At 41.9% G+C, this 26,432-nt stretch overlaps 1 protein-coding gene across 1 annotated transcript in view; it reads left to right on the forward strand.

Annotated features, from left to right (window-relative positions):
- The window catches only part of cpe (carboxypeptidase E), a 127,029-nt gene that overhangs the window by 90,332 nt on the left and 10,265 nt on the right, over positions 1-26,432 (forward strand). Inside the window, exons 2-6 of the mRNA XM_028804998.2 lie at positions 12,480-12,676; positions 16,084-16,251; positions 18,954-19,071; positions 20,832-21,014; positions 26,169-26,308. Of these exons, the coding sequence (XP_028660831.1) occupies positions 12,480-12,676; positions 16,084-16,251; positions 18,954-19,071; positions 20,832-21,014; positions 26,169-26,308 (806 nt within the window). The remainder of the gene's footprint in view (positions 1-12,479; positions 12,677-16,083; positions 16,252-18,953; positions 19,072-20,831; positions 21,015-26,168; positions 26,309-26,432) is intronic.

The raw sequence follows: 26,432 nt of genomic DNA on the forward strand, positions 1-26,432 counted from the left end.
CAGCCCTACTACTGTGCCACTGTGCTGACCAGAAATACCACCATTTGCAATTTTATTTTCCACACACATAAGGAATCATTTGTGAACTTTTTAAATAATATACTTAAATCACCATTTTGTCTTCATTTTCCATACCCATCTTGGTGTGCCAGTGTCATAATTAAAATGAAAATGCAATCCCCACTTTAGATTTGCTTTTTCTACATGACAGTCATAATAACTGCTAAAATGAAACCTTAATATTCTCTTCATATTTTCTTTTCCATTAGGTTTTCAGTATATATGCCACAACATTTAAACAAAAACTCAAAATGGATAAATCAACCGCAAACTCTCTGTTTGGATATTCATTCACCTTGAGTAAGCCACGAAAAGCCAAACACCACGAATTCACCACGAAAAGTCAAACGCAAATAAGCAAAGGCATCAACTGCTGCTGATGGAAGTTTTATTTTCCACTTCGAATGTTCACGTACTCAACATGCAAATATATTTTAATTAGCGTGGGTCAATGGGTGTGGCTAATACTTCAGTATGTGATTGATGTGTTTTTGGAAGGCACCGGAAGGCAGCTTCTGCAGGTGCTGGTCATAACATTAGAATATCATGACAAAGTTGATTTATTTCAGTAATTCCATTCAAAAAGTGAAACTTGTATATTAGATTCATTCATTAAACACAGACTAATGTATTTCAAATGTTCATTTCTTTTAATGTTGATGATTATAACTGACAACTAATGAAAGTCCCAAATTCAGTATCTCGGAAAATTAGAATATTGTGAAAAGGTTCAATATTGAAGACACCTGGTGCCACACTCTAATCAGCTAATTAACTCCAAACACCTGCAAAAGCCTTTAAATGGTCTCTCAGTCGAGTTCTGTAGGCTACCCAATCATGGGGAAGACTGCTGACTTGACAGTTGTCCAAAAGATGACCATTGACACCTTGCACAAGGAGGGCAAGACACAAAAGGTCATTGCTAAAGAGGCTGGCTGTTCACAGAGCTCTGTGTCCAAGCACATTAACAGAGAGGCGAAGGGAACGACAAGATGTGGTAGAAAAAAGTGTACAAGCAATAGGGATAACCGCACCCTGGAGAGGATTGTGAAACAAAACCCATTCAACAATGTGGGGGAGATTCACAAAGAATGGACTGCAGCTGGAGTCAGTGCTTCAAGAACCACCACACACAGACGTATGCAAGACATGGGTTTCAGCTGTCACATTCCTTGTGTCAAGCCACTCTTGAACAAGAGACAGCATCAGAAGTGTCTCTCCTTTGGACTGCTGCTGAGTGGTCCAAAGTTATGTTCTCTGATGAAAGTAAATTTTGCATTTCCTTTGGAAATCAATGTCCCAGAGTCTGGAGGAAGAGAGGAGAGGCACAGAATCCACGTTGCGTGAGGTCCAGTGTAAAGTTTCCACAGTCAGTGATGGTTTGGGGTGTCATGTCATCTGCTGGTGTTGGTTCATTGTGTTTTCTGAGGTCCAAGGTCAACGCAGCCATCTACCAGGAAGTTTTAGAGCACTTCATGCTTCCTGCTGCTGACGAACTTTATGGAGATGCAAATTTCATTTTCCAACAGGACCTGGCACCTGCACACAGTGCCAAAGCTACCAGTACCTGGTTTAAGGACCATGGTATCCCTGTTGTTGATTGGCCAGCAAACTCGCCTGACCTTAACCCCATAGAAAATCTATGGGGTATTGTGAAGAGGAAGATGCAATACGCCAGACCCAACAATTCAGAAGAGCTGAAGGCCACTATCAGAGCAACATGGGCTCTCATAACACCTGAGCAGTGCCACAGACTGATCGTCTCCATGCCACGCCGCATTGCTGCAGTAATCCAGGCCAAAGGAGCCCCAACTAAATACTGAGTGCTGTACATGCTCATACTTTTCATGTTCATACCTTTCAGTTGGCCATCATTTCTAAAAATCCTTTTTTTGCATTGGTCTTAATTGATGTTCTAATTTTCCGAGATACTGAATTTGGGACTTTCATTAGTTGTCAGTTATAATCATCAACATTAAAAGAAATAAACATGTGAAATCCATCAGTCTGTGTGTAATGAATGAATCTAATATACAAGTTTCACTTTTTGAATGGAATTACTGAAATAAATCAACTTTGTCATGATATTCTAATTTTATGACCAGCACCTGTAATAAGATGGAAAGTGGTGTTCAAAAAACGGAATTGTCAGACTGTAGGAGATGAAAATGATTATATTACTTAGATGTGAAGTGATTTTAGATAGGCTTGGAGATGTCGGTGGAATTTACGTGAGGTTGTACATCGCCTAAGCCCAGCATCAGTGGGCACAGCTTTGTTAAAAAGCTGTAGATACATCAAAAAATAAATACAAATTAAAAAAAAATGATCAAACATTCCTTAAAATCCTCTAGAGGCGCAGCACATGTGCAACAACGCCTGGATACATTTGTTAACATACCACAATACCCCTCATGCAACAACAAAGGAGATGCCAGCTATATTGTTCCTCAGATGTAAGCTGCGATCACAGCTGGATTTCCTGAAACCCAGTGTTGCTGGTGTAGTGCACAGGTCACAACCACACTCTAAGGACAGACAGTTTGATGTAGGAGAGCCTGCCCTCATGCGTGATTATAGGAAGGAGGAGAAGAAGTGGACCCAAGGTGTTGTGATGGAGAAGACTGGACCAGTGACATGCAAGATAAATGTGGGACAACAAGCGGTATGGAAACACCATGTGGACCAGATGCTGACACGTCCCGATCCAGAGCTTCAGCAGACTGCAGTGAACCATCCTGTGGAACTCCCAGTGTTACTACCCCAGAGTGATAGTGGTACCACACATCACCCTAGTACATCTCACCATGATAAGAATGATCAAGTTCCAGAGATAACTAAACCGCCGAAAACACCCAAGTCCCCTGAATCACGACAAAAGGAACATACTCTGGTAACAGAGACTGTCAGACGTTATCCTGTGAGGATCACTAAACCACCATTACGCCACAGTGATGAGTGAACACCCACTGAGATAGAGCACATAAAAGTGTGTGACTGTTCGAGTTCAGAGACATATTGTTTTTCAGAGTTCTGAGATATATTTGTTATCATTTAAAAAAAAGAAAAGATAGAGAGAGATGTGTATCTCCTGCGGTGGGTTGGCACCCTGCCCGGGATTGTTTCCTGCCTTGTGCCCTGTGTTGGCTGGGATTGGCTCCAGCAGACCCCCGTGACCCTGTGTTCGGATTCAGCGGGTTGGAAAATGGATGGATGGATGGAGATGTGTATCTCTATACCATATTAAGGGACCTTTTTTGTGTTATGTTGTGTTATGGAAAACATCCTTGTGTTATTGACAATTTATCTTAGCAGGGATGAGATATGCTATGTATTGTATTAAATTATATATTAAACTACATGTTGCACAATGCCGATAGCAACCAGTAGGTGGCACCAAGCGATTGATATGTGGTGCACACTAGACCATTGTTGAAATGCAATAAATAGGTGAGAGGTCGGATACTCCGCACCTTTACGGAAAAAGTCTGTTTTGGTGTGACTTGATGTGTGTTTGTGAAGTTAAGTAGCACACTACATAACATACATTTTTAACAATTTGGAGACAGACCTTTTTTTTCTCTCAATTGTCTGTGCCTTTGATAGAAAGAAAGAAAGCAAATATTGAGCCCAGGAGTTCATTGAAATCATTTTTGGAAATCAGTACCCAGGTCACATTCTGAGCTCTGCAAAGCAGCTACTCTTTATTTTTAATTAAATCCACAGGTTTGCTTTATCAGGCAGCATAGCGTCCCTCACCCACCATTATTAATATGTTAATTTCCTGTCGGCTAGACTGTGTGAGTGTTCATCTCACGTCTGCGGAAGAAATTGGAACTGGAAGAACATTAATGGCAAAGCAAACCTCAAAGTCAAGGTTTGAATTTCCAATCAATTTACCAAATAACATTTTGTCATGCAATGAGTCGAGTCAGGTCAAGTGTCTTTACTGTCATACCGTCCATGGAACTGCACAACAGCATACAGTGGCAGGAGCGCGGTGCAGCATACTGTACATATTAAAAACCTGGACAAGTGCAAGACAAGTAAAGACAGGGCCGTTTTCTAGGCATACTGGTCAGGGTGCAAGAGATTCCTATTTTTAATTTGTTTCGAAAAATTTGTCCGGACCAGACGGGAATGCAAAAAAATAAAAGTGTTATGTTGTGTGCACAGCAGCGCCAGTAATGTCTGAACTTTGCACAGCACAATCTGATGTCCAAAAATGGTCCTGGACGACGCAACATTTTTTTAAACAATACAGACCTACAAACACACGGACTCGAAGCGAATGTCCGATTATATTGTATTATTGTAATTTCCATCCATCTTAGAAGAGAAAGCGTTGTTACACTAGCAATGTTCGGTCTTAACGTCTGACGACCTACACATTCCAACAATAACACGTACAATAACAACGACGATGACGATGCAAATAATAATAACCCCCAAACTGTAGCACAAAAGAGACAAATATGGCGAAGTAAAATTAAACGATAAAAACGGCAACAGGACTGCTAAAAGCTGATTCAACCCAAATTATGATCGTCTCCCAAATGGACATACAGTACATTAAAACTTGTGCTAAAACTTAGCAAATATCGTCCTCTGTTGCTCACCGCCATTTGTGAGATTCGCTCTGGGCACGCTGAAACAGTTGTGCGATTTTTTTGGATAGGTAGATGGCATTATTTAAATAGGAAATATGTGTAAATATTCCAATTTAAAAATAATCATTATAGTCTCAGTTTCACTGAATTGTTGTCATTACGCTAGGTTTTCAATTTATTTTATTAATTTAAATGGCATGTATATATTACGGGTATGTCTCAGTCAAAAAAATATACAGTAATCCCTCGCTACTTCGCGGTTCACTTTTCGTGGATTCACGACTTCGCGGGTTTTTAAACACAAGTGATTGCCTGCCTATCGTGGAAGTTATGTTCCAGACCCATCAGCAACAGGAGAAAATCCGCGATATAGAAAGACCATATAAATAAACATTTTTATAGTTTAAGCCTTAAAATACCCATCCCACATGCTTTAAACACATGTAAACGTATAAAACACACTTTGTTAACACATATGATATGTGGATGTCGGGCTAAGGATATGAGTAACATCTCACTATTATAAAACATTTTAACTTCACGCAAGACAAGACAGTGAGACAGGAAAATTGGTGATTGTACAGGCTTAAAATTATTGACACGCAGAGCGACAAGCAGCACAAAGCCAGCACAAAGTCCACTTCTCCTTAGCGTTCATTCAGCTCCCCACCCCCTTGACAATGCGAACTGCGCCTCCGGGGAGGGGGGGTTTGAGCGAAGGTGCGTTCAGCTCTCACACACCCACCCACACACACACACACACACACACTCCTGCGCAGAGCGACAAGCAGGCATTTTGGCAGAAGCAGCACAAAGTCCATTTCTGCTCGGCGTGAGTTCAGCTGCCCCCCTTCACAAAGCGAGTGCAGACACATTGACGTCTGATCGCTGTGTGCAGTGTGCAGTGTTGGTCTGCGGTGTTTAAAAATGTAGAAAGTGTTTAAGAGCATAGGAAGTGTTTATAAGAGTGTGGGAAAGGTTAACAAGAGAGTGAGAAAGGTTTAGAGTGTGGGAAGGGTTTATAAAGCCTTAAAATATGTATAAATAATAAAATAAATATAGGTCGCTACTTCGCGGATTTTCACCTATCGCGGGGGGCTCTGGAACGTAACACCCGCGATAGGTGAGGGATTACTGTATGTAGAATTTCACCATCTTCAAAAGGCACAAGTTTAGCTGGTATTTTAAATTGGCAGCAATAGAAGCTTAGCAGAAGAAGCATTAAATAAAGGCAACTAATAGAGCTCGATTCCAACTTACTTTTCAAAGTGGCACCCCATAAGCACGTATTTTTCTGAGGTAGTCTTGTAAACAGACGTTTCTATAACTCGACATTCCCAAATTGGGAATTCGAGGTCCTAAATACTTTGCTGTCCCCAGTCCTGTCTCCAGGTCACAATGTACAGGTCTGGCAATGATGATTCCTCTCAGAGCAAAGAGGGTGGTGGGGTGCCATTTACAACTTCGCCTAGGGTAGGAAAAATCCTAGATCCAGCTCTCGGTAAAGAACTGTACTATACTATACTATACAGCCGGACCTCCATATCCGCAGGGATTGGTTCCAGGACCTCAAACCATCAGTGGAGGCTCAAGTCCCTTATATAAAATGAAATGGCATTGTTTTTGTGTATTACCTGTAATCATCCTCCCGTATACTTTAAATGATCTCTGGATTACTTATGATAGCTAATGCAATCTAAATGCTGTTCAGATAGTTATTACACTGTATTGTTTAAGGAATAATGATTTCAGCACGCGACATGCCACTTTTCAAAATATTTTAAGATTTTTATTTTCTCGTTGAGTGATGGCACTTTACACTTCTCTTAGCCTTTAAGTGATTATTTTGACTATTAACTGTTTTTTTAGGGACCATTTTTCACAGAAACAAACACACAACATGATGCCAAGGTCCTCACGGCGCCTTACTGTCGGAACTGCTTTTGATACAAAAAACACAGGGCAGCGCTTGCAGCTGTGCGCGCGTGTGACACCGTCCATAATAACTGTTTGGTCCGTTGAAACTTAAGTGTTTAATCTACGGCGTGCTGATTACCTACAGGCGGCCAGTGTGGGTCCAAATACCATTTATAGCTTGCACAGCATTTTACACGAGCATAACCTTACCTAAGATTAAAGCCGCTGACCCGGCCAGGTGTCTGCAGGCTGATGGATGGAGTCACTTTTATTGAATTGAATTGGGGGTCAAGGGTTTCAAGAAGTCTGAGTTTAGTTTAAGTTTTTGGTTATTAATTGTTTAGTGTTCTTTGTTTGAGTATATGGTAGCGCTGCTGCCTCACAGTAAGGAGATCTGGGTTCGCTTCCCGGGTCCTCCCTTGCTTCAGGTTCTCAGTGGGTTTCCTCCCACAGTCCAAAGACATGCAGGTTCGTTCCATTGGTGATTCTAAAATTGTCCCTAGTGTGTGCTTGGTGTGTGTGTGTCCTGTGGTGGGCTGGCGCCCTGCCCGGGATTTGTTCCTGCCTTGCACCCTGTGTTGGCAGGGATTGGTTCTAGCAGACCCCTGTGTTAGGTTATAGTGGGTTGGATAATGACTGACTGTTTGAGTATCTTGATGTTCCAGAAGATGTGTATGTCTTTTCTGTTTTGTTCAAGTACCACAGTGTGGTGAGAAGTGTAGAGAAACCGCTTCCTAAATTGGCAATTGGTAGCGCTCAGACGCAGAGGTAGGATATGTGAGCGAGAAAGAGCTTTTCTGTTCAAATGTACGCGATTGCCATGTAAAGGTAGAGGAAGCTAACCGAAGAGCAGTGCGGTGGCTCAGCAACTGGCTGTTATATAGAAGCTGTAATTTTATGCCTAAGAGCCGATTTTTTTCCAATTCTATGTCGAGTGTGACTACATATCACTTCATTCGCATGCATTCAGTGTAGTGCTCGGCGCACGGCAAGTTCAAGTTCTTCTTATTGGAATATTCTGAATTTTTTTTCCCCTCATTTTGCTTTTGCGGTTGTTTGAATCTGCAGATGCAGAACCTGTAGAGGGTCGACTGTAAATAGATAAAACAATAATAGGTAAGTAAATAGATAGTAATAATTTGAAATAGAGAGAAACAAATAATAGCAACAACTAATAATAAAAAACAGCAATAGTAAGAAGTGTAACAAATGTACTGCACAAAGAAGCTCCAAGGAGCAGGTTTGAGGCTGTGGGTGGGATAGCAGTACAGAGTTCAGAGTCCAAGGAGCCAAGGTGGAGAAGCTATTGAAGAACCTGACAGAACTTGCTTGGATGCTACAGTACCTTCTGCCAGATGGAGGTCAGACAAAGAGATGGTGGGAGATGTGGGAGCGATCCTTCACAATGCTGCTAAAGGCTTTACAGGTGCAACACTTTTTAAGGATCTCTTTAACGGAGGGCAGAGAGGTCACAACGATCTTTGCTACTTTTGTGTACCACCCGTTGCAAGACCTCATGGTCATTGACACAGCAGTTCCCAAACCAGACAGTGATACGGATGGTCAGAAGGCTCTCGATGTTTGCCCCTAGAGAATGGAGTGAGAATGGTTTGAGACACACCTGCTTTCTTCAGCCTCTGAAGGAGCTGGAGACGCTACTGCACCTTCTTGGCTATGGCCGTGGTATTAATTGACCAAATAAGGTCAGCCGTCAGGTGCACACCAAGAAATTTGGTGCTCATGACCAACTCCACCGCAGAGCTCTTGATGTGCAGTGGGAAGTCGACAGCTTGGGCCACCCTGAAGTCAACGGTCATCTCTTTCGTCTTCTTTCTTACTCTTGATTCATCTTAAAAAATAAGCAAGCAGCAGGAAATGAAAGAGGCATTAAATATCCATCAACATTTGGAACATTATCATTGGCAGTAATTATTAATGGAAAGCTGTTCTAAACATAAAATGAGTATGTAGTATTCCATCCATCCATCCATTATCTAACCCGCTGAATCCGAACACAGGGTCACGGGGGTCTGCTGGAGCCAATCCCAGCCAACACAGGGCACAAGGCAGGGAACCAATCCTGGGCAGGGTGCCAACCAACCGCAGGACACACACAAACACACCCATACACCAAGCACACACTAGGACCAATACAGAATCGCCAATCCACCTAACCTGCATGTCTTTGGACTGTGGGAGGAAACCCACGCAGACACGGGGAGAACATGCAAACTCCACGCAGGGAGGACCCGGGAAGCGAACCTAGGTCCCCAGGTGTCCCAACTGCGAGGCAGCAGCGCTACCCACTGCGCCACCGTGCCGCCCTATGTAGTATTCATGCATTCATTTTAATGCATTTGAAAGATGAAGTGTTTAAAATTCACAGCTTGCCTTCTTCGATATTAACATGCAGTCCAGTATGCTGAGTGAATGCTAAATGTAGTTTTCAGTTGACCTCGTCTTGCTTGCTGGAGCAGAGAATCACGAAGCTGCACCAGCTACTGATCTCTGCTGCCACCATGTGGAAGTTATGTAGTTTGCATTTGTTGAATACTGTCCACAGAACTGCATTTAACTATTATTATTTTTTTTAACTGTTGTTCTTTATTTCGCCTTATAGAATTTCTTGTATTAGCAATGTGTTAGTTTTCACATACCCTTTGAGGTCAGAGCCATTGTACAGCGCCCCTGGAGCAATTGCAGGTTAAGGGCCTTGCTCAAGGGCTCAGCAGAGTAGGATCTCTTTTGAACAGTAATGGAGATTTGAACCGGCAACCTTCCGAATACCAATGCAGATCCTTAGCCTCATAGCCAATACTGCCCCGTATCCAGAATGTAATTTCAATTCTGAAATTCTTATTTGCATATGATAACCAACATGCACATGTCGCCAATCTGTGACACCATGATTAGTGACAATAACTACCTCACCTTACCTCAAAACGTCTCTCTTCTTTAATTATAAAAAACAAACGCACACACTGCTTTAAGAAAAAAAAATATCAGTCATGCCTATTGAGCAAATTATTAGAAACCACTGTACTGTACATAAACTGGGTAGGGTCATTTTTTGCTCTCAAAACAGCCTTAGGTTCTTCAAGGTATGGATTCCACAAGATGTTGGAATTGGCATTCCTTTGACATTCTGGTCCATGTTAACATGATTATATCACACTATCTCTGGAGATTCGCCATTTATACATTCACGCTGCGAAAATTCTGTTCTGCCACATCCCAAAGGTGTTCTATTGTTTTCAGATGTGGTGACTGGGAAAGCCACTGAAGATCACTGAACTCATTGTCATGTTCATGAAACCAGTTTGAGATCATTTTTGCGTAGTGATATTGTGCGTTACCATGTTGGAAATAGCCATTAGAAAATGGGTGAATTGTGTCCACGAAGGGATGCACATGGTTTATTTAAACCAAGATAAATGGGGCAGTGCCCAGTCTGATATTATGTGCTAGAGAATTCACAGGAAAAAGCACATTCTTATTCTGATTTTAAGTCCAGATATCTTTTGAAAATCTGATAATGCTTTTAGGACTGCTGGCACAGAATTTTGTGGGTCTGATATACAGTATATAGAGTACCATATTATCTGCATATAGTGATATTTTCTGTTCAAGTCCTTCGCTGAGTAAATTCTAAAGACTATCACGCGTGAAAATCCCAGGAGATCAGCAGTTACAGAAATACTAACACCAACAATCATGCCACGGTCGAAATCACGTTTGTTTCCCATTCTGGTGTCTGATGCAAGCATTAGCTCCCCATCTGTATGATTTTATGTATTGAAGTGCTACCAAATGATTGGCTGATCAGATAAGTGCATGGATAAGCAGGTGTAATTTGCTCAGTGGGGTTGCATGGTCACGAAATCAGGTGGTGTTCCCAGGCCAGCCGAGAGACATAGTCCCTCCAGCGTGTCCTGGGTCTTCCCCGGGGCCCTACTCCCAGTTAGACGTGCCCAAAACACCTCACCAGGAAGGCGTCCAGGAGGCATCCTGGTCATATGCCCGAGCCACCTCATCTGACTCCTCTCGATGCGGAGGAGCAGCGGCTCTACTCTGAGTCCCTCCCGGATGACTGCGCTCCTCACCCTATCTTTAAGGGAAAGCCCAGACACCCTGCGGAGGAAACTCAGTACGAACATAGATCGACTGGTAAATTGAGAGCTTTGCCTTTCGGCTCAGCTCCTTTTTCACCACGACAGACCGATGCAGAGCCCGCATTACTGCGGACGCCACACCAATCTCCCGCTCCATTCTTCCCTCACTCATGAACAAGACCCCGAGATACCTGAACTCCTCCACTTGGGGCAGGATCTCACTCCCAACCCTGAGAGGGCAAATCATCCTTTTCTGGCTGAGGACCATGGTCTCGGATTTGGAGGTGCTGATTCCCAACCCAGCCGCTTCACACTCGGCTGTGAACCAATTCACAGAGAGCTGAAGATCACGGCCTGATGAAGCAAACAGGACAACATCATCTGCAAAAAGCAGTGACCCAATCCAGAGCCCACCAAACTGGACCCCCTCAACGCCCTGGCAGCACCTAGAAATTCTGTCCAGAAAAGTTATGAACAGAATCGGTGACAAAGGGCTGCCCTGGCGGAGTCCAGCTCTCATCGGAAACGGGTTCGACTTACTGCCGGTAATTCGACCAAGCTCTGACACCGGTTGTACAGGGACCAAAAGCAGAGGAGGATGGATGGATGGGTTGCATGGTGTACTGGAACTGGAAAAGTACCAAAAAACCCAAATATCAAATGGTATGGTAACAGCATTTCAGGATTATCAGTACTGAAAGTAAACATCAACTTTCCCTTCAAATCTCTCTACCCAACACTCAGTAGAGTAGCCATGGAAAAGCGAGCTTCAACACAATTGAGACTTTCTTTCCGAATAAACACCATTAAAAACTTCCTTCACAAAGTCAATATGTGGAACAGAGCAGCAGAAGTTAACCGACTGGAATTCAAGGAACTGTTGCATTATGTGATGTTTCACCCTGTGATCATCCCTTATATAGCTTGTTCATCATTAACAATAAGATGAATTGCAGTCGGACGTGCTGCCCCAAGAGACGGCACAGGAGCTTTTGCCAGAGGGTTAGTTTTCAAATGTGCATTGCACTACTAACTCATCCATCCATTATCCAACCCGCTATATCCTAACTACAGGGTCACGGGGGTCTGCTGGAGCCAATCCCAGCCAACACAAGGTACAAGGCAGGAAACAAACCCCAGGCACGCACACACACACACACACACCAAGCACACACTTAGGGACAATTTAGAATTGCCAATGCACCTAACCTGCATGTCTTTGGACTGTGGAAGGAAACCCACGCAGACACGGGGAGAACATGCAAACTCCACGCAGGGAGGACCCGGGAAGTGAACCCAGGTCTCCTAACTGCAAGGCAGCAGCGCTACCGTGCCACCCACTGCTAACCTGATATCATTATTTTAAATTAGACTTGTAGTAGTGTTGTTGTTAACCATTATGAATGTAGTGAGAAGTCAAGCAAAATGACACCTTTTATTGGCTAACTAAAAAGATTACAATATGCAAGCTTGAGAGGCAACTCAGGCACCTTCTTCAGGCAAGCTTGCATATTGTAACCTTATTAGTTAGCCAAGAAAAGGTGTCATTTTGCTTGACTTCTCACTACATTATACTTGTAAAGAGGTACAGTTTTCAGTTTTGAAAGAACAACATGAGGAAAGTGTAGCATAACATTTCAAACCTTAATGATCTGTCCATACTGACCTGTCACCACCCATTTCTACTTTGAGCCATTTCTGGTAATCTTCCATTCATGCAGTCATTTAGTAAAAAAGCTGTTTGGATTACACGTGTCTTTTCATTTTTTCTTTCTTTTAGGTGAACCCGAGTTCAAATACATTGCAAACATGCATGGGAATGAGGCCGTGGGCAGAGAGCTGATTATTTTCCTCGCTCAGTACCTTTGTAATGAATACCAGAAAGGAAACGAGACCATCATCAACCTGATCCACAGCACACGGATCCACCTCATGCCTTCAATGAACCCAGATGGCTTTGAAAAGGCCGCCTCCCAGGTACTTGTTTAATGCTGAACCTTCCTTCCTTCCATCCATCCATTTTTTTGCTTTGATTATTTCTGGGAAAACACTTTAAATGTTATACAATTAGCAATATGGGAAGGGGTTGAAGCTTCTGCATTATTTCCATAACTTGGTGGGTTTTGTTCCAGGTACTCTTCACATTTCCCCAAACACATGCTGGTGGTTTTGACTGGCACCAGTGCCAGTGTGTACTGTTTGTATGTGCAGGAGTGGTGCCCTAGCTAGGACTGTATCCTGCCTTGCACCCAGTGCTGGCAGTATAGGCTCCAACCTCAACACCCCTGCCTTGTATTAAGCTGGTTTAAGAATGACAGAAAATAGGCCAGCACATTGGTAATTGGTAAGTTTGAGAATATTATGTTTGTAGAACTCAGCCTTTAAGTGATTATTTTGACTATTAACTGTTTTTTAGGGACCATTTTTCATAGAAACAAACACACAATATGATGCCATGGTCCTCACGGCGCCCTACTGTCAGAACTGCTTTTGATACAAAAAACACGGGGCAGTGCTTGCAGCTGTGCGCACGCGTGTCCCCGTCCATAATAACGGTTTGGTCCGTTGGAACTTAAGTGTTTAAACTAAGGCGTGCTGATTACCTACAGGGAGCCAGTGTGGGTCCAAATACCATTTCTAGCTTGCACAGCATTTTACACGAGCATAACCTTACCTAAGATTAAAACCGCTGACCCGGCCAGGTGTCTGCAGGCTGATGGATGGAGTCACTTTTATTGAATTGAGTTGGGGGTCAAGGGTTTAAAGAAGTCTGAGTTTAGTTTAAGTTTTTGGTTATTAATTGTTTAGTGTTCTTTGTTTGAGTATATGGTAGTGCTGCTGCCTCGCAGTAAGGAGACCTGGGTTCGCTTCCCGGGTCCTCCCTTGCTTCAAGTTCTCAGTGGGTTTCCTCCCACAGTCTCAAAGACATGCAGGTTCAGTCCATTGGCGATTCTAGTGTGTGCTTGGTGTGTGTGTGCCCTGCGGTGGGCTGGCGCCCTGCCCGGGGTTTGTTTCCTGCCTTGTGCCCTGTGTTGGCTGGGATTGGCTCCAGCAGACCCCCGTGACCCTGTAGTTAGGATATAGCGAGTTGGATAATGGATGGATGGATGTGGTAACGTAACAGGTTTATATCCATATTAATTTACAACATCTCTTAAAGATTTAATGCAATATCCCAATAATTTACAGGCTGAATGTATATTAAATAGAGTACGTCCTCTATTTTACTGAATAGTATTAATGGGATCTACAGTAATAATAATCAATAAGTAACATAAAATATTAACCTAACTACTAATTCAGAACAGTTTTCTCTCTAACATTTAACACTTGACTTCTAAATATGTACATAAGAACTTACATTTGCTCAACAAACGCACAAACTTAAACTTTCTCTAGCGGCTCCAGTAGTTTCACGAGGTACATCTCACAAACTCACATGCTCACTGCACACTCCACGGTTTTCACGTGACCTTAAAGGCACACAAGCCTTTTTTACAAGGACATATCAGTAATCTGGCAGGAGAAGAGCTGTTCATTGTATGTTTTAATGACTCCTCAGCTAAATGCCTTACAGGGAGCATTCTGGTCAGAATGATCAGAGAAACAAAGAATAGAGATTCATCATCTATTGAATTTCCATAGAGTGTCAATCTATGCATACATTTTACTCTGGCTGGTTCACTGGTTTATTCCCAGATGACTTACAGTATTATTTAAGATGAATGCTATGCTACCCTAAAATGATTCTTCCACAGATGTGAACCCAATCTACTGGATATATGCACTGCTTACATGTTGATTTCACTGTACTCTGCACACATGTCAATAATGGCGCTGTTAACCTATGAAATAGAGCTACAACAGTGTTCAGAAGGTTTCTTTTTAGGGGTATTTGTTGACACAACATTTTCATCAACTAAGCAGTGTACAAAAAAAATTAAAAAGGCAAATAAAATGTTAGTTACATCATAAAAACTGTTGAATATAAATTGCACTCGTAAGACCATATCTGCTGTCCTGTGTGCAGTTCTGGTCACCACAGTACAAGAAAGACATAGCAGCACTTGAAGCTGTGTGACCAAGTGCATCATGGGGCTTAAGGACACATCCTACTGTGACAGACTCATCAGAGGAGACTACATGGAGACTTCATTCAGGTCTTTAAAATTCTCAAAGGCATTGATAAAGTTGATCTAGCAGAATTCTTTCAGCTTAAGTATGAATCAGATACTTGAGGACGTTCAGTGGAAATTAAGGGAATTGCATTTAAAACTGAAGCTAAGAAGCAGTTCTTTATTCAAAGAGTTGTGGGACTCGGAACAAACTACCGAGACATGGAGTTGAAGCAGAAAACTAAGAAGGACCTGGATGAGATATTAGGACAGCTTAGCTATTAGCTGAACAAACGGGCTTGATGGACTGAATGGTCTCCGCTTGTTGGTCAAATTTATTATGTATGTCTCTTAATATTCCTTTTCATGTTGTCATGTACTGCAATGCCTGCCACAGAAGGCATTGCGGCAGAACAGACGCCAGACTGTAGTCTCTTTATAAGAAGCCTAGGGAGCGGAACGGAAAAATGAGATCAACAGAAAGTGTGAAGTCTGTGTGAAGGAGTGTCCCCAGAGGACTCATTCCATTCTGGAGGGGTGTCACTAGGGCGCTGTATCTCTGTTAACTATACTGTAGCTGTAACCTCTAAGGTTGGTGTATAATTGGCACAAATGTTTGGATTAGACACTTAGAACATTAGAACACTCTAGACAAGAACAGGCCATTCAGCCCAACAGAGCTCACCAGTCCTATCCACTTATTTCTTCCAAAAAAAACATCAAGTCGAGTTTTGAAAGTCCCCAAAGTCTTACTGTCTACCACACTACTTGGTCGCTTATTCCAGGTGTCTGTCATTCTTTGTGTAAAGAAAAACTTCCTAATGTTTGTGCGAAATTTACCCTTAACAAGTTTCCAATTGTGTCCCCGTGTTCTTGATGAATTCATTTTAAACTCACCGTCTCGATCCACTGGACTAATTCCCCTCACAATTTTAAACACTTCAGTCATGTCTCCTCTTAATTTCCTTTTCCTTAAACTGTAAAGGCTCAGCTGTTTTAATCTTGGTTGTTTAGGGGCCACTCCTGATATCCCTTTGCCTTACTGTCAGATTTGATTTCATTTTCCCCTTTTGTGTTTTGTTGGCTTTACTGTATATTAATGGATTTTTGAAGAAAATGATACGATAGCAAAAAAAAGTGCTTACAACAGGGTTAACACCCAACAGTTTACTTATCACACTGCATCTGCTGTGTCACTTCTACAATCACTGGGGACTCGGATGAGCTTCATTTTTGTTCTTTTGCTTTTTCACGTTCTCTTTCACACAGCCTGGGGATATGAAAGACTGGTTTGTTGGCCGCAGTAATGCTCAGGGCATAGACCTCAATCGAAACTTCCCAGATTTGGACAGAATCGTCTATATGAACGAAAAGGAAGGCGGTGAAAACAACCACCTCTTGAAGAACATTAAGAAGGCTGTGGATCAGAATACCAAGGTGATGAATTGAAGGATTTTATTCATTTATTTGTTGTTCATTGAATGTTTAAGTTGAAATATTCTTGCAATTTAAAATATAAACATGTAGTTTAAAATAGCATATTTTTAAAAAAAGCACCTTTCACCTATGGTGTTTAAATAGTGGTGGGCATAAATAACTGGTGTAATGGGGATGGGAGTTACAAATAACTTGAAAACAGACTGTAATGGAGTCAAAATGCTAAAAGCCTTACATAAACGTACCTTCATTTGGACAGGATCTCAGTTTTGACTCCACTTGGAGTAAAGGCTTCAACTTAAAATTTTAAAATAGGAACGGCTCTCAGCACTGTTCATCCATTTTGATGTGACATCTTTTGCCTGCAACAAGGCTCAGTGTGCTATCAGCCACTACTGGTGATGTTATGTCACTGCTGTCTGTCTGTCACTTTGAAAAGTGACAGGGACTCGTGTGTAAGACAAATGTTCCTTTACTTGCACAGGTCAGTAGTTACATTTCACACTGGCTACAAGTTTAAACTCCGTAAGTTCTATGATTTTAGTGTATGATAATAGGATAAAGAAAGTGTGACTCTTCATAACTATTTAATAATTCAATTAAATGTAAAAGACAGGGGGCACAATTGACCCCAAAACCCCAGACACACCTCATAAAACAGTCCCAGGAGCAAAAATGAAGGTTTTATTTTCACAAAATACCTTCTTATACAGATGAATCCACAGCCTTTTCAATACGCAATCCTCCTTTTCCTCCTCCAGGTGAGCTCTGCCTTTTGCCTCCTGGCCCACTTTTATGGCAGACCCGGCAGTACTTAAGGTACAGAAACATAGACTGATGGAAGTACTTTTGGGCCGAAAGGGAAGCCTCCTGAAGCAGGGAGTCCCTCTCCCTACAGCATACCCTGACGGCATCAAAGGACCCTGACAGGATTGTCCCGTCCCTCAGAACTACGACTCCCATACATCCCTGAGGATGTCCTTATTGGGTCCACGCTAGTGGAGCACTGCCATCTACCGTATTGGGAGAGGAACTGCACTCCATGCACCAACTCCCCCATATTATCCATTAATTTAGATAGATAGATAGATAGATAGATAGATAGATAGATAGATAGATAGATAGATAGATAGATAGATAGATAGATAGATAGATAGATACTTTATTAATCCCCAAGGGGAAATTCACATACTCCAGCAGCAGCATACTGATAAAAACAATATTAATTAAAGAGTGATAAAAACACAGTGCAAGTTAAAAAGTGCAAGGTGGAGAGTGTGAGGCAGGTATAACAGTCAGTAACGTTGTATAATATTACCGTTTACGGACCCCCCCCACCCCACCCCCGGTGGAATTGAGGCATCGCATAGTGTGAGGAAGGAACGATCTCCTCAGTCTGTCAGTGGAGCAGGACGGTGACAGCAGTCTTGTCGCTGAAGCTGCTCCTTTGTCTGGCGATGATACTGTTCAGTGGATGCAGTGGATTCTCCATGATTGACAGGAGCCTGCTCAGTGCCCGTCGCTCTGCCACAGATGTCAACTGTCCAGCTCCGTGCCTGCAATAGAGCCTGCCTTCCTCACCAGTTTGTCCAGGCGTGAAGCGTCCCTCTTCTTTATGCTGCCTCCCCAGCACACCACCACATTGAAGAGGGCACTCACCACAACCGTCTGATAGAACATCTGCAGCATCTTATTGCAGATGTTGAAAGACGCCAGCCTTCTAAGGAAGTATTTAACCCTTTGTATGGGATATTGCTTCAATCCCATCCTGGCTGGGTTATGCCTCCTTCCCTACTGTCCTTCAATTATGGTGTCCCAGTTGGGAAAGGGTTCAGCATAGCACTCACAATTTATTAAAGTGGATTCAGCACAAATGTGCCAATATGAAATTAAACACCAATTTCTAAACTAATGCTACATCTGCAGTACTATGTTTTCATTAATTTTAAATGAAAACAATCTTCATTGTAGCATTTTCTCATTGTTTATGGAAGTGGCCCACCATTAATCAGGCTCTTTCATTTAGTTCAGCGATATTCATGGAGCTCCTTAGCTGAGGCTGACTGTTGCTCAAGTGATGCCTCCTTCTGGGCAGTCGCTCTTTTAAAGCCCAGGGCTTAGTAGGGACGGAGTCAGCTGCCCTCACTGGGCAGTTTCTCAGCACGGTGGAGGAAGAAAATGACAAGACAGTTAGCAACAGCACCCCCTCTCAGCCTTGGGTGGTGTTACATAACCTGGGAAGAGCATGGAGGGTGATCCTCAGGTGCACATGTGTGACAGTGGATTATGTGATGTGAATAACTTGCTGCCCTCCAGGGTATGAGTTTGAGATCCCTGGTGTAAGACTTCTCATCACTGTTGATAAGCAGCACTATAATGGCAGTGTTGAGAGCAAATTTAATGATTGAGTCGGTTCTGTGTCCGGTCACTCAGTCATAAGTGAACAAGGAGTACATTGGGGGGCTCGGCACACTACCCTGCATTGTACCAGCATTGAAGATCTGTCTGGAGGATCTGAAGTGATGCTGCCCAACCACACATGTTGGTGTCTCCTAGTTAGGAAGTTCAAGATCCAGTTCAGAGTGTGGTCCTGTGCCTCAAGTCTAGTATCTTAGTGATCAGACCTTAGATTAAATTAGCTTGATCTTATCAACTATGTGCAGATTGTTTGTTGAAAAATTTCTTATTTTTTTGTTCCTCAGCTGGCTCCGGAAACCAAAGCTGTCATTCACTGGATCATAGATATCCCGTTTGTCCTCTCAGCTAATTTGCACGGAGGAGACATTGTGGCTAATTACCCATATGATGAAACCCGCAGTGGTGAGTCCAACATTTAAGAATAAACCTGGTGAATCCATCCGTCCTCCAATCTTTCAGGCAGGAAACAATTATCTGCATAAGCATCAGACAACAAGTGTTGTATCCTGGAGTGCAGTTATGTTTCTAAAACTAGTAGAAAAGAAAGAATAAGTACAGATGAAAATAAAGTGGTAAATAATACACTTTAAAAACCTTTAGGAAAAAATAAATGGATCCCAGAAAAAAAAAATAAGTTCACAAGAAATTCACATAATAATTGGAAATATTAACAAAGCAAACATACTTTATTTTTACTTATTTATTTGATTTATTTTATTGATTGTTTGATTGCTTGATTGATTAGCAGAATTTCCCATTGGGATTAATAAAGTATCTATCTATCTATCTATCTATCTATCTATCTATCTATCTATCTATCTATCTATCTATCTATCTATCTATCTATCTGTCTTGTGAGTGTGTATCCTTGTTTTTTTATGTTCTGTTGTATGCTTCTGAATTTCCTCATGGAATCAAAAAAGTTGATCTAATCTAATCTAAAACATAAAATACCATAAATATAGAAACACATTCAACACTTCACAAAACCCATACTGTAGTAACATCAGGACATTAAAGATGGCACGTGTAAGCATTGTTGTTAGGTTTCAATTCCAGGCATTTTCTTAATCAGTAAAGCCGATGCCACACTACATGACTTTTAGTTGTTGGGCATGTCAGACTTGTTGATGGCCGTTGGTGATCTAATCACTGGACGATGTCAATTAAAACAACTGAAAAACAGAGGGACACTCACGCTCAAGGGATTCTCCCCTGGTTGGGGTTCAATTCCGTGTTTTATGTCCATTTGTTAATTTTTGATTTATTTATGCATGCCATTGTTACAGTGGTTGATTATTGGCTTTATTCTTTGTTTTTGATGCCATCCCTAAGCCTTTGTTATGTGCCTTGTGTCTTATGGGTGGTTCCCCAAGAGGTTGAATCACCAACCCATCTTGGCTAGAAAGTGGCCAGAGCTCTATAAAGAGGAAGGTTTCCCATAGTTTGTGACGGTTCATCGATTGTGTTGGGGAGCCGGTGACTTTACTTGTGTTTGTTTGTTTTACTGTGCTTGTGCTATTGTAATTTTTTCTGGATTTTTTATTGTTTTTTTACCATTCTCTGGATTATTGCATTGGTTTGCCATAATGTTTTGGACAAATCCTTTTGCCTCTTGCACTCCACAGAGCTTATCTGATATTTAAGAGCATCTTATTTTATAAAGACCCTGTGTTTTTTGACAGGATTTCCCTCTCAATTGAGCATTTTTGGGATTTATGTGTTTTGGGACTCTTGAACAGTATAATATTACGAGTGTAAGCATATTGTGTATGAACTTAAGACTTAGATGAAGATCGGATCACATTTTCTTGCCTGTTAATGCAGAAATCCAGGTCATTTCAAGGGGTTCACCTACTTCTTTTAGCCACTGTCAATTCAAATTCTCACTCATTCTCTGCTATCAACGAGATTCCAATTCCTTTATTCCTTCTTGTAGTCATGTGGTTTGAAGTGGCAGGCAAGACTTTCCTGGGCTGACATGACTCCCAAGAACAAGTTTTTGTTATTTTTTCCTTTTTCAAGTCATGAGCTGTGCATTTGTGGGGTCTTCCTGAAAAGGGAACCGGATAGCTTCGTTTTTAAACATTGTCCTCCATATTGAATTTCTCCATACAGCACCTATTATGCTTACTAAAGCAGTTGTGGTTTTATCTCCACAGGATCAACTCATGAGTACAGCGCCAGCCCTGATGATGCGATATTCAAGAGTATAGCCCAGGCCTATTCAGGCCTCAATCCAGTCATGTCAGACCCTAACAGACCACCATGCCGCAGGAATGATGATGACAGTAGCTTTGTTGATGGCATTACCAATGGGGGTGCTTGGTACAGCGTCCCAGGAGGTGAGTAATAGACAGGTTTGCTTGAAAGACCAAAGATGGTCATAGTGCAGCGATGTCTTGCAGTGACGGTTGTATATCCTCTTGAACTACCTAAAAATACAAGGAGAGTTCCAGAGACCATTACAGGTCCTCCCAATTGGAACACAATTGTTATTTGAAAATATAAGCCCGGGAACAGTGGCCCAGTCTTTGCCTGTGTTTTTTCACAGCTCCATTGGTAAAGAATGGATGATTCTGGCCTGGTCAGAGTCTGCTTGTGGTTGGCACGTTCTGACTGTCTCCACATCACATATATATGTTTGCTATGTCAGTTGACAACCCTGCGTCACCTCGGTATTCGTCATCGTGGCTTTGTTCAATGAATTGGCCCTGTGATGGACCAGATTTAGTTTACTGCTGGGATAGACCAGCAACCTACGGCCATGTAAAAGGAAAAAGCAGGTTCAAAAAATTCATAAATTGATTGATGAATCTTGGAACCAAGTTCTAGAATGTCAAATCTGTTATTTGGGTTTTCAATGTCTCCATACGTACAGGGGTGTTATATCTTTATTACGTATATTAGGATTTCTGCAGCATTTTGCTCCGCTTTCATTTAATTTTGTAATTTTCACCTACTCCTTTACATTTATTTTCACATTGTAAATATTTTTATTTTCACCTTGTTCTTTACACAGCAAAGGACGTAGGTATGGGCCACATGGGCAGCTACCCAGGGCAGCATGGGGTGCCAGCACCAAAAGGGTTTGAATGGTGATTACAGCCTGAGCTGGTCAATCCATTATGGGTGCCGTTTATGAAAGTTAAAAAGGCACACATTCTGGAGATCAAGTGGTGTGTGCTCCATAAGTGCCTATGTTATGTACACATTAGGGTGACAATTAGGATATGAGGGTTATTGGTCATCGAAATCTAGTAACACTGTTTAAGATAGCTAAGGGGCACACGCTCCATTAATTACTTGGTATTTTTAAAGAGAGACGCCCATGATCAGGACACTGAGGAGGGAAGGTTGTTGAGGTCTAATATTGATTGCTTACTCTGGACACCAAGGGGCACAGTGCACCCACATAGGGCTACAAATGGGCTTCCACTGGCACTGCCTTTACATTTTATAGTGTTCTTTGTTGGCAGGTTTGGAGTATCTAATTCAATTAATTGTGTTTTTTTACTGTTTGTGATTTTGGTTTATGGGCATTCGACTATTTCTGCTCTACTTTAAGCACTTTGAGCTACTTTTTTGTATGAAAATGTGCTATACAAATAAATATTATTATTATTATTACTTATTAGATTATTCTATTGGATTGTGTTTTGTTTCCATAATTGCCTTTTGGTTAACACCTTTGCACCTTTTCAACCCTTTGTGATATTTTTTTCCTTTTTCAATGAATACTAGAGGGCTTCGCCCCCTGCTCGCTTCGCTCGCCAACCCCCCCCAGCCTGCGCTACGCGCCAGCCACTTCACGTATTTGCTGCTCGCATAAATGGATTTCACTTTCACTAAAGAACAAATGTTATAATTCTCGCGGATACACCTCTTCATTGGGAAGAAACACTACTTTTCCCTGATGGCAACACGAATTAGACGATCTACAAATCTCCGAATTAAACTTTGATCTCTTTTCGCTGTTCTGTTATTTTACCGTGTAATAATTTCCATTTGTTTCCGCTAATGTGATCTTTACTATCATTTTCTGAGACTTTCAAATTTTAGTACTTTCATCATCTCTAACCTGCTCTGCATGTGTATCGCACCAACGTTTTTGAATTCTTTACGACGTTCTACTTTGTCATCTACTCTTTGTCTTTTATTTCCGGTCCCAGGCGTGGTTAAATCTCTTGGCACAAAGTCTCGTCTCGTGAAAGTATCTCTCTGAAAAAGTCATGTCTCGTCTCAGGCTAAAAAGTCTTGTCTCGTCCCAGGATTTTTTTTATTATAATAGAGAGATATTCATTAATAAGTTTTCCTTGTTTGAATTGGCCCAAAACAAGCCAGAGGTTGTTTAGTTTCTCCCTCTTGTGTGGCATTTTTAAACTTTAAAAGTCAGTTTCCTCATTTTTGGGCCTATGTTAAGCTAAAACATCATCTAGTAGTTAGGGATTAGCTAGGTTGGGGTGAGCTTTTTCTGGGCTGGTAAGTAAAGGTCCTGGCCTGCTTTTTTCTGGTGTGTTTGGTGGCCCCTACACCCATTTTGTTATTTCCCAATTATAACAAAAGTAGGATTAGTGAGTATGGTGCTATATTTCAGTCAGGGTTCCTCCTTTTATGTTCTTTTTATTTCTGAATCCTTTATTTATGTTAATAGTGTTGCTCATTTAGTTTCTATGTATCTGTGTATCTTCTTTTATGATCTGTGTGACTTACCTCAGTCCCTTGCGGTTCATTGTACATGTGCTTGTGGTGTGGTGAACTCTTTAGAGTTTTTGTGTCTGCTTTTTGTGATTTTTGGATATTTTATGCCATTGCACTGTTTTTTTGATTACTCATTGGCTTTCATATTAGGATTCTGATTGCCATTGGGATTGTCTTTTTTTGAAGGCATTGCTTTCTGTGTCTTTTGCCCTCCTTGAAGATTATTTTGTTACAGAGCCATATTTGTGACTAATAACCCATTTTATTTATAAAGATTCTTTGTTGTCCTTTTTGTGACTAGCTGAGGCTTGATGGTTACTCCCCCTCTAGTGGGCATTTTGGGAGTTTATTGGGACTTTTGTGCTTAGGAATTCTCCAGTTCATAACAATGTGTGTGTGGATGTGTGCCTCGGCAGGGTTTGTACTGAGCTTGAACACTGTGCTGCAGAGACGGACAGTAGAACTTGATAAGCAGGTGCAGAAAGTAATGAGTGAGTTGATGGATGGATGAATTCCTTAGCATGTTAAAAGAATATTCTACCCAAAAATTATATTTTTTATATGTTACTCATCCCATGTGCTTACAAGCAGAATGAACTAAAGCCTCATGAGTGCCACTTTTTGAATTGAAAAACTCAATCCATCCATCCATCCATTGTCCAACCCGCTGAATCCGAACACAGGGTCACGGGGGTCTGCTGGAGCCAATCCCAGCCAACACAGGGCACAAGGCAGGAAACAATCCTGGGCAGGGTGCCAACCCACCGCGGAAAAACTCAATCTCATTTTTCAATTCAAAAACTCAATCTAATGAGTCTTTAGTTTCATGTTTTGATTAGCATGGATTATTGTGGAATTAACCATTTAGCAAAAAACATCTTTTTTGCACATTTTGAGCATACGAGTGGATAACTGGCATATTGATTATGTGACACGATTAGTGGTGGATCTACTATGGAAGATAAGAAGCTTAAGCTTCAAGGCCCTAATCTCAGAGGGACCCTAGAAATGACTTTAGTCCACGTTTCTTAAAAGTTTTGGGTGTCTACTATATGAGTTTTTTTAAAATAATAATAAAAATAATATAGTGTGATTCACTATAGCAATTTTAATCAAAATTAAAATTTTGATTTTGATGTAGTGGTTAGGTTTTTAAATATTTATGGTGAACTGTTGTGGAACAACCCCATCTATATTACTAAACGAAGGTTGTATATATGCACGGATGCCAGACGCACCGTAAGCGCACGCGCACTGCGCCTCAGCACCCCAGAGTCAAACCCAGCGGCTTCCCAGAGTCAGTAGGTGGCGTCCAAACAACACAACCTGTAAACTAAACTTCACATCACAATACAACCCCCGCCCGAACGCGACCGCGCACACCACCTCATATACCACCTTTGTTTAGTAATGTAGCCCTCCTTGCCCAGATCTGCCAGGCTTGGTCACTTCAGCACGCGAATCCGCCGCCATCAGCAAACGACTTCTAGCTAACGACAAAGCCATAGAAAAACAAAAACGAGACTGCATAGATAAAAACAATGAACGCAGGCGCCTACAATGCGCTTCTGAAACACCAGAACCAGATGAGTCACGGCTCCAAAAAGAAACTGCTTTAGTACAAAAACATTTATTTAATTAAATGAAAATTTTCCCAGGACGCACCCACCCTCCATGATTTTGCTTTCCTCCAAATATCGCAGGGAACAGAAAGTGATTGTCATTCTTGGATTTGCGATTCTTTCGAGAATCGCAGGTTTGCTGGTTGAAGAAGAATACAGTGGTTGCCCAGACCTCATTGCTAGTTGCTAGGTGGCCCCCACACCAGTTCAAACTACAGGACCCCAAAAGTGTAGGTCCACCACTGGACACAACTAACATTTTTTTCTTTTTACCTTTTTTCATGAACATTTTTCATATTCATTGCAGCATTTGTCACTACTGCCTTCTATTATATCATAGCTTTTTTTTTCTCCATTCTGTTTGAAAGTTTTTTCTCAGCCATCACTACAAACTACATGGAGTAAGTAACATATAAAAACAGACTTTATTTTTGGGTGGAATGATCCTTTAAATGTCCTTTGGGATTTTTCACAACTTTGACTTACCACATCGCAAAGTGTCCAATGTCAAATAAACTCTTAGAGTGTTAAATGCTGCAGTCGTGTAAGGAACTGCAAGGAACCATGGATAAATGTTGGGATGCCAACTCGGTCGTCCCCATTTCACTACAAAAGTGACCACGTCCACATCCTTCTGGCAGCTGCAGAATTTATAGGTAGGTGTCCCGAAGGGACGGAGTCAGGAAGCCACAGACGGCGACGCGTGACAATACCCATCCATCCATCCATTTTCCAACCCGCTGAATCCGAACACAGGGTCACGGGGGTCTGCTGGAGCCATTCCCAGCCAACACAGGGCACAAGGCAGGAAACAATCCTGGGCAGGGTGCCAACCCACCGCAGGACACACACAAACACACCCACACTAGGGCCAATTTAGAATTGCCAGTCCACCTAACCTGCATGTCTTTGGACTGTGGGAGGAAACCGGAGCCCCCGGAGGAAACCCACGCAGACACGGGGAGAACATGCAAACTCCACGCAGGGAGGACCCAGGAATCGAACCCAGGTCCCCAGAACTCCCAACTGCGAGGCAGCAGCGCTACCCACTGCGCCACCGTGCCGCCCGTGACAATACCTAGAAACTATTTTTTATCACAAATACACTATCAAACATTAACTTAGCACTGTTGATTTTGCTTTGTATTTGACAATTATTTTTTAATTTTTTTTCAGGCATGCAGGATTTCAACTACCTAAGCAGTAACTGTTTTGAGATCACTTTAGAATTAAGCTGTGAAAAATTTCCCCCAGAAGATACCTTGAAGAATTACTGGAATGAAAACAAAAATTCACTCATAACGTATATTGAACAGGTAAGATGTAAAAAAGTCATTTTCTCTTCCCCAGCACTTGATGGCACACATTGTGTGTGATATGAAGGAAATATGCAACACTGACCCAGACCTAAGATCCCAGAGTGTTAGCCGTGCTGCCGCT

Source organism: Erpetoichthys calabaricus, chromosome 7 (assembly GCF_900747795.2).
Source record: "Erpetoichthys calabaricus chromosome 7, fErpCal1.3, whole genome shotgun sequence".
Taxonomy (NCBI): domain Eukaryota; kingdom Metazoa; phylum Chordata; class Cladistia; order Polypteriformes; family Polypteridae; genus Erpetoichthys; species Erpetoichthys calabaricus.